At 49.5% G+C, this 10,000-nt stretch overlaps 1 protein-coding gene across 1 annotated transcript in view; it reads right to left on the reverse strand.

The window, feature by feature from the left end:
- LOC109878823 (1-phosphatidylinositol 4,5-bisphosphate phosphodiesterase eta-1-like) overlaps positions 1-10,000 on the reverse strand; it is a 106,468-nt gene that overhangs the window by 25,600 nt on the left and 70,868 nt on the right. Inside the window, 1 exon segment of the mRNA XM_031796452.1 lies at positions 7,330-7,501. Coding sequence (XP_031652312.1) covers positions 7,330-7,501 — 172 coding nt within the window.

The raw sequence follows: 10,000 nt of genomic DNA on the forward strand, positions 1-10,000 counted from the left end.
CCTTTTTGAAAAAATTGTGTTTGAACAGATACCATGCTATTTTACAGTAAACAAATTGACAGACTTTCAGCACGCTTATAGGGAAGGACATTGAACAAGCACAGCACTTACACAAATGACTGATGCTTGGCTGAGAGAAATTGATGATAAAATGATTGTGGGGGCTGTCTTGTTACACTTCAGTGCAGCCTTTGACATTATTGATCATAGTCTGCTTCTGGAAAAACATATGTGTTATGGCTTTACACCCTCTGCTATAATGTGGATAAAGAGTTACCCGTCTAACAGAACACAGAGAGTGTTATTTAATGAAAACCTCTAAAACATAAACCAGGTACAATCAGGAATTACCCAGGGCAGCTGTTTAGGCCCCTTACTTTTTTCAATCTTTACTAAAGACATGTTTTTGAGTAAAGCCTGTGTGTCTATGTATGCAGATGACTCAACACTATATACGTCAGCTGCTACAGCGACTGAAATGACTGCAACAGTCCTAAATATTTCCAAAACTAAAAGCATGGTATTTGAGATAAATCATTCCCTAAACCCTAAACCTCAACTACATCTCGTAATGAATAACGTGGAAATTGTGCAAGTTGAGGTGACTAAACTGCTTGGAGTTACCCTGGATTGTAAACTGACATGATCAAAACATATTGATACAATAGTAGCTAAAATGGGGAGAAGGATGTCCATGATAAAGCGCTGCTCTGCCTTCTTAACAGCCGTATCAACAAGGCAGGTCATACAGGCTCTAGTTTTGTCGCACCTGGACAACTGTTCTGTAGTGTGGTCAGGTGCCACAAAGAGGAACTTAGGAAAGTTACAATTGGCTCAGAACAGGGCAGCACGGCTGGCCCTTAAAAGTACACGGAGAGCTAACATTAATCTCTCATGGCTCAAAGAGGAAGAGAGATTTATTTTTCCTTTATTTAACTAGGCAAATCAGTTAAGAACAAATTCTTATTTTCAATGATGGCCCAGAGGGACCGGGCAGGCACCGTGTTATGCGGTGGAGCGCACAGTGTCCCCGGTGCGTGGCCCGGTGCGGTATATGCCAGCTCCTCGTATCGGCTGGGTTAACTTCCTGTTCAGGGGCAGAACGACAGTTTTGTACCTTGTCAGCTTGGGGATTTGAACTTGCAACCTTTCAGTTACTAGTCCAACGCTCTAACCACTAGGCTACCCTGCCGCGCCAAGATTGACATGGATCACTACTTGTTTTTTGTAAAAGCTGAATGGTAGCGCCGGACAGGCGGGAGACTCCGGCACCGCCGGACAGGCGGGAGACTCCGGCAGCTCCGGACAGGCGGGAGACTCCGGCAGCTCCGGAGTGAAGGGCGATTCTGGCATCGCCTGGCTGACTGACAGCTCTGGCGGTTCCTGGCTGACTGACGGCTCTGGTGGCTCCTGGCTGGCTGACGGCTCCTGGCTGACTGGCAGGTCCTGGCTGACTGGCGGCTCCTGGCGGCTCAGGACAGATTGGCGGCTCTGGTGGCTCAGGACAGAGTGGTGGCTCTGGCGGCTCAGGACAGTCTGGCGGCTCTGGCGGATCAGGACAGACTGGCGGATCTGGTGGCTAAGGACAGACTGGCGGATCTGGTGGCTCAGGACAGACGGGCGGCTCTGGCGGCTCAGGACAGACGGGAGAGTCTGGCGGCTCAGGACAGACGGGAGACTCCGGCGGCTCAGGACAGACGGGAGACTCCGGCGACTCAGGACAGACGGGAGACTCCGGAGGCTCAGGACAGACGGGAGACTCTGAAGGCTCAGGACAGACGGGAGACTCTGGCAGCTCAGGACAGATGGGAGACTCTGACAGCGCTGGGCAGGAGGAAGACTCTGAAAGCACTGCACAGGCACCTGGACAGGCACCTGTAGGAAGAAGACGGAAAGACAGCCTGTGCGGGGGGGCTGCCACCGGAGGGTTGGTGCGTGGAGGTGGCACCGGATAGACCGGACCGTGAAGGCGCACTGGAGCTCTTGAGCATCGAGCCTGCCCAACCTTACCTGGTTGAATGCTCCCCGTAACCAGGCCAGTGCGGCGAGGTGGAATAGCCCGCACTGGGCTGTGCTGGTGAACGCCGGCCCGAGGAGACGCACTGGAGACCAGATGCGTAGAGCCGGCTTCATGGCACCTGGCTCGATGCCCACTCTAGCCAGGTCGATACGAGGAGCTGGCATATACCGCACCGGGCTATGCACATGCACCGGGGACACTGTGCGCTCCACCGCATAACACGGTGCCTGCCCGGTCCCTCTCGCTCTCCAGTAAGCACGGGAGTTGGCTAAGGTCTCCTACCTGCCCCCCAATACATTTTTGGGGCTGCCTCTCGGGCTTCCAGCCGCGCTGCCGTGCTGCCTCCTCATACCGGCACCTCTCCGCTTTCGCTGCCTCCAGCTCTACTTTAGGGCGGCGATATTCCCCTGCTTGTGCCCAGGGTCCCTTGCCATCCAAAATCTCCTCCCAAGTCCGGGAGTCTTGTGTTTTCGGCTGCTGCTGCTGCTGCCCGTTACCACGCTGCTTGGTCCTCTTGTGCTACTATGGTGGAAAGCCCAGACCAGGTCTCCACTGTGCACATCCCCCCCGAATATGCCAATTTGGCTCTCACGTTCTGTAAAATGAAGGCCACTCAATTATCACCCCATTGACGGGGGATTGTGCGATAAATCTCCTGGTAGACGCTGCACTTCCCAGGAGTCATGTGTATCCCCTGTCGCAAGTGAAGACGGTGGCTTTGGAGACACATTTCTCAGAATCCCTGCGTCAGGGATACATTCGGTCATCTACTTCGTCTCCTCAAGTTTATTTTTTGTGAAGAAGAAGGATGGAGGTTTGTGCCTGTGCATTGATTATTGTGGTCTCAATCAAATCCCGGTGAGGTACAGTTACCCACTACCTCTTATCGCCACGGCAATTGAGTCAATGCACGGGGCACGCTTCTTCACAAAACTGGATCTCAGGAGCGCATACCACCTGGTACGTATCCGGGAGGGAGACGAGTGGAAGACGGCATTTAGTACGACCTCAGGGCATTATGAGTACCTCGTCATGCCCTACGGTTTGATGAATGCTCCATCCGTCTTCCAATCCTTTGTCGATGAGATTTTCAGGGACCTGCATGGGTAGGGTGTAGTGGTGTATATCGATGACATTCTGGTATACTCCACTACATGCGCCGAGCATGTGTCCTTGGTGCGCAAGATACTTGGACGACTGTTGGAGCATGACCTGTACGTCAAGGCTGAGAAATGCCTGTTCTTTCAGCAAGCCGTCTCCTTCGTAGGGTATCACATTTCCACATCAGGGGTGGAGATGGAGAGTGACCGCATTTCAGCCGTGCGTAATTGGCCGACTCCCACCACGGTAAAGGAGGTGCCACGATTTTTAGGGTTTGCCAATTACTACCGGAGATTTATCCTGGGTTTTGGTCAGGTGGCTGCTCCCATTACCTCACTGCTGAAGGGGGGTCCTGTACGTCTGCAGTGGTCAGTTGAGGCGGACAGGGCTTTTGGGCAACTAAGGGCTCTATTTACCTTGGCGCCCGTGCTGGCCCATCCGGATCCCCCTTTGGCGTTCATAGTGGAGGTGGACGCGTCCGAGGCTGGGATAGGAGCGGTGCTCTCTCAACGCTCGGGTACACCACCGAAGCTCCGCCCCTGTGCCTTCTTCTCAAAAGAAGCTCAGCCCGGAGGAGCAAAACTATGATGTGGGGGACCGGGAGCTGTTGACTGTAGTCAAGGCTTTGATGGTGTGGAGACATTTGCTTGAGCGGGCTAAACACCCTTTTCTCATCTGGACTGACCACTGCAATCTGGAGTACATCCGGGCAGCGAGTAGACTGAACCCTCGCCAGGCAAGGTGGGCCATGTTTTTCACCCATTTTTTTTTCACCCTTTCTTACAGACCAGGTTCCCAGAACGTTAAGGCAGATGCACTGTCCCGGCAGTATGACACAGAGGAGCGGCCCATGGATCCCACTCCCACGCCTCTTGCATGGTGGCGCCGGTAATGTGGGAGCTGGACGCGACATTGGGCGGGTGTTACGTACAGAGCCCACTCCCCCTCAGTGTCCAGCTGCGCGACGGTACATTCTGCTGTCCGCGACCGGGCCCACACGTCACCCTCCTCTGGTCATCCTGGGATCGGTCGGACAGTGCGCTGTCTTAGTGGGAAGTACTGGTGGCCCACTTTGGCTAAGGATGTGAGCGTTTATGTTTCCTGCTCAGTGTGCACCCAGTGTAAGGCTCCTAGGCACCTGCCCAGAGGTAAGTTACAGGCCTTACCCGTTCCCTGTCGGTGGATTTCATAACCGATCTTCCACATTCACAGGGTGACACCATGATCCTGGTCGTTGTGGATCGTTTTTCTAAGTCCTGTTGTCTCCTCCCTTTGCCCAGTCTCCATACGGCCCTACAGACTGCGAAGGCCCTGTTGACTCACGTCTTCCGGCACTATGGGTTGCCTGAGGATATAGTGTCTGATTGGGGTGACCAGTTTACTTCGAGGGGTCTTGGGGTCTCGGTCAGCCTTACCTCAGGTTTTCACCCCGAGAGTACAGTGTGTGTTGGTGTATTAGCCGGTTCTGGCTCCTTGGCATCAGATTCAGACTAAAGCTCCTGCGGTGGATGACTGGTTCCGGCGTGCGGAGGAGACATGGGACGCCGTCCATGTCCATCTTCAGCGCGCCGTGCTGCGCCAGAAAGTTGGAACCTGCCCCTCCACCTGCCCTGCCGGAAAGCTGGGTCCGAAGTTTGTGGGGCCATTTAAAGTCTGGAGGAGAGTGAACGAGGTATGTTATAGGTTACAGCTTCCCCCTGATTACCGCATTAACCCCTCGTTACATGTGTCTCTCCTCAGGCCGGTGGTGGCTGGCCCGCTCCAGGAAGCTGCGGTGTCGGAGGTGCCTCCCCTCTGGACATCGAGGCCACGGCATACTCCGTTCAATCCATCCTGGATTCGAGACGTCGGGCGAGGTAGAGACAACAATACACCACGCAAAGCAGTAAGAGTGTAAGAGTGTCTATGATCGAGTCCTTGATTGAAGAAATTGAGATAAAACTGTGCAGTTTGAGTGTTTGTTGCAGCTCGTCCCAGTCGCTAGCTGCAGCAAACTGAAAATACGAGCGACCCAGGGATGTGTGTGCTTTGGGGACATTGAACAGAATGTGACTGGCAGAACGGATGTTGTATGTGGAGGATGAGAACTGCAGTAGATATCTCTGATAGGGGGATTTAGGACTAAGAGGGTTTTATAAAAAAGCACCAACCAGTGGATCTTGCGACGAGCATACAGAGATGACCAGTTTACAGAAGAGTATAGAGTGCAGTGACGTGTCCTATGAGGACAAATCCTATACATTAGACTCTTTCACTGATATTTAACATTTCATTCTCTGTATCTCTCTCTGTATCTCTCTCTATCTCTGTCTCTCTCTCTCTCTCCACTCTTTCTTTCTTTAGTTGATTTTCCACGGTGCGCATGAGTGAATGTGTGAGAGTACTGAATACATTTCCCACTATGCTGAGTCTCTCCAGGCTCTGGTTTGGTTATCTCTAATCTGTCCCAGGCAGACAGAGAGAGACATAGAGAGAAAGCGACAGAGAGAGAGACTGTGTGTATGTGTGTGTGTGTTTGTGTGTGTGTGTGTGTGTATGTAATATAATGATATAATAATTCCATGTAACCGACCAGTCCTTCACTCCTCAATTATATAACCACATGTCATCCATCTTTTTCTCCCAGCATGACTAATACAGTGGCGGATTACTTTCTCCCAGCATGACTAATATAGTGGCGGATTACTTTCTCCCAGCATGACTAATACAGTGGCGGACTACTTTCTCCCAGCATGACTAATATAGTGGCGGACTACTTTCTCCCAGCATGACTAATACAGTGGCGGACTACTTTCTCCCAGCATGACTAATACAGTGGCGGACTACTTTCTCCCAGCATGACTAATACAGTGGCGGACTACTTTCTCCTTTTCTTCTTGTTGTTTATTTAAATTTGGGGGGGGACAATCCCTCTCCCCACTCCCCCTCTGTTCTGCTCTCAGCCAAAGCCAAACAAAACACAACACTGAAAATAGAGAGAAAGGAAAGGAGATGAGGAGAGGAAGGAAAGGAGATGAGGAGAGGAAGCAAAGGAGATGAGGAGAGGAAGCAAAGGAGATGATGAGAGAAAGGAAAGGAGATGAGGAGAGGAAGGAAAGGAGATGAGGAGAGGAAGGAAAGTGAATAGGAAGGGAAGCCTGTATTTACACCGTTGATTCCCACAATTTGTATGGAAAGACGATTCTCTTCCTCAATAGTGTGCAATCAATTCTACTAGATGAAAAGCCGAAATGACTATGGTATCCTGGCATTCAAAGAGTACAACATTTTTGAAAATGTCATATACTATAAAACACTCTATTTTTGCATGCCTACTATTTAGAATGGCCAACATATTTCTTCCCTCTTTGACTGTCTGCGCTTTGGTGATTCTCAATAACTCTAGACAAAGGCCTGGGGTTTAAAGACCCAGTGCGCTCTCGCTCTCTCTCTCTCTCTCTCTGTTTCCCTGACTCTCTCTCTCTCTCATCTTCCTATATCTTCACAGTATATCTTCCTATATCTTCACAGTATATCTTCCTATATCTTCACAGTATATCTTCCTATATCTTCACAGTATATCTTCCTATATCTTCACAGTATATCTTCCTATATCTTCACAGTATATCTTCCTATATCTTCACAGTATATCTCCCTATATCTTCCCAGTATATCTCCCTATATCTTTCCAGTATATCTCCCTATATCTTCCCAGTATATCTCCCTATATTTTCCCAGTATGTCTCCCTATATCTTCCCGGTATATCTTCCTATATCTTCCCAGTATATCTCCCTATATCTTCCCAGTATATCTCCCTATATCTTCCCAGTATGTCTCCCTATATCTTCCCAGTATGACTCCCTATTTCTTCCCGGTATATCTTCCTATATCTTCCCAGTATATCTCCCTATATCTTCCCAGTATATCTCCCTATATCTTCCCAGTATATCTCCCTATATCTTCCCAGTATGTCTCCCTATATCTTCCCGGTATATCTTCCTAAATCTTACCAGTATATCTCCCTATATCTTCCCAGTATATCTCCCTATATTTTCCCAGTATGTCTCCCTATATCTTCCCAGTATATCTCCCTATATCTTTCCCTTCAGACCATTGGGGCAGGGTTTGGAGGAACAGGAAAGAGTGAGGAGAGGCAGACAGAGGAAGAAGAGGAGTGTTTGAGGAGAGAGGTATGACAGAAGGAGAAGAGGATGGTCCGTGTGTGTACCTTGATGAGGATCTTTCCCTGTAGACAGTGGGGGCTGGGTAGCTGTTTAGAGTCTCTGTGGAAAGTCTCTCCCAGGTCCAGCTTGTCTCCCAGGATCTTTCTGAGGTACTGGGCTATCTTCTTCTGTTGTTGGATGCAACAGTGGTTCTCTATGGACAGGATCACTGGGTACCTGGGGAAGGGAGAGACATGGCGTTACTATGACCACAACGGCGGCGGAGAAGAAGGCTGACGTTTTACTGATTGTGTTTTTTTTCTTTGTTTTTTTGCCTTGTTTGTAACACTTTTTTTTAACTTATTTTGTACATAATGTTGCCGCTACCATCTCTTATGACTGAAAATAACTTCTGGACATCAGGACTGCGATTACTCAACACGAACTGGCAGAATCCTTTCTTTTCCTTTAACGAGTCCGACGAGGAAGATGTGAATGATGTACTGCTTTCCCAGGAACAGGCCCAGATCCCCGTCATTTGCATGAAGAGAAGGCGGAGAAAAAGGGGCCGGAGGGCTGCCTTCTGAGAATTCGTAGGCGATCGAATAAACCTCCACTTCCTTCCATTCTGCTAGAAAACGTGCAGTCTTTGGATAATAAAATAGATGACCTACGCAGAAGATTAAACTACCAATGGGACATTCAAAACTGTAACATCTTATGTCGTGGCTGAAAGACGACACTATCAACATACAGCTGGCTGGATATACGCTGTACTGGCAGGATAGAACAGAGGCGTCTGGTAAGACAAGGGGCAGCGGACTATGTATTTTTGTAAATAACAGCTGGTGCATGATATCTAAGCAAGTCTTGAGCTATTGCTCACCTGAGGTAGAGTATCTCATGATAAACTGTAGACCACAGCTTAATCAGCATGTTTAATCAGCATGTTAAATGTGCAACTCTGGACCACCTTTACTCCACAAACAGAGACGCATACAAAGCTTTCCCTCGGCCTCCATTTGGCAAATCTGACCATAATTCTATCCTCCTGATTCCTGATTACAAGCAATAATTTAAGTAGGAAACACCAGTGACTAGATCAATAAAAAAGTGGTCAGATGAAGCAGATGCTAAGCTGCGGGACTGTTTTGCTAGCACAGACTGGAATATGTTCCGGGATTCCTCCGATTGCATTGAGGAGTACACCACATCAGTCATCGACTTCATCAATAAGTGCATTCTTGATGTCGTCTCCACAGTGACTGCAAGTACATACCCCAACCAGAAGCCATGGATTACAGGCAACAGCCACACTGAGCTAAAGGCTGGAGCTTTCTCTTTCAAGGAGCAGGACACTAATCCAGAAGTTTATAAGAAATCTCGCTATGCCCTCCGACGAACCATCCAACAGGCAAGGAGTCAATACAGGACTAAGATAGAATCGTACTAGACCGGTTCTAGCGCTCATAGGATGTTGCAGGGCCTGCAAACTATTACAGACTACAAAGGGAAGCACAGCCGAGAGCTGCCTAGTGACACGAGCCCACCAGATGAGCTAAACTACTTCTATGTTAGTTTCGAGGCAAATAACACTGAAATATGCATGAGAGCACCAGCTGTTCTGGAAGACTGTGTATTCGCGCTCTACACAGCTGATGTGAGTAAGACCTTTAAACAGGTCAACATTCTCAAGGCCGCAGGGCCAGACGGATTACCAGGACGTGTACTGTGAGCATGCGCTGACCAACTGGTGTCTTCACTGACATTTCCAACCTCTCACTGTCCGAGTCTGTAATACCAACATGTTTAAAACAGACCACCATAGTGCCTGTGCCCAAGAACACTAAGGTAACCTGCCTAAATGACTACCAACCCGTAGCACTCACGTCTGTAGCCATGAAGTGCTTTGAAAGGCTGGTCATGGCTCATATCAATACCATTATCCCAGAAACCCTAGACCCATTCCAATTTGCATACCACCCCAACAGATCCACAGATGAAACAATCTCTATTGCACGCCACACTGCCCTTTCCCACCTGGACAAAAGGAACACCTATGTGAGAATGCTATTCATTGACTACAGCTCAGCGTTCAACACCATAGTGCACGCAAAGCTCATCAATAAGCTAAGGACCCAGGGACTAAACACCTCCCTCTGCAACTGGATCCTGGACATCCTGACGGGCCGCCCCCAGTTGGTAAGGGTAGGTAACAACACATCCGCCACACTGATCCTCAACACAGGGGCCCCTCAGGGGTGCGTGCTCAGTCCCCTCCTGTCCTCCCTGTTCACTCATGACTGCACAGCCAGGCAAGACTCCAACACCATTAAGTTTGCCAATGACACAACAGTGGTAGACTTGATCACCGACAACGACGAGACAGCCTATAGGGAGGAGGTCAGAGACCTGGCCGGGTGGTGCCAGGACAACAACCCCTCCCTCAACGTGATCAAAACAAAGAAGATGATTGTGGACTACAGGAAAAAGACAACCGAGCACGCCCCCCATTCTCATCGACTGGGCTGCAGTGGAGCAGGTTGAGAGCGTCAAGTTCCTTGGTGTTCACATCACCAACGAACTAAAATGGTCCAAGCACAGCATGACAGTCGTGAAGAAGGCACGACAAAACCTATCCCCCCTCAGGAGACTAAAAAGATTTGGCATGGGTCCTCAGATCCTCAGGTTCCTCAAAAGGTTCGACAGCTGCACCATCGAGAGCAGATTGCATCA

The sequence above is a fragment of the Oncorhynchus kisutch genome, linkage group LG18, assembly GCF_002021735.2.
Source record: "Oncorhynchus kisutch isolate 150728-3 linkage group LG18, Okis_V2, whole genome shotgun sequence".
NCBI lineage: Eukaryota > Metazoa > Chordata > Actinopteri > Salmoniformes > Salmonidae > Oncorhynchus > Oncorhynchus kisutch.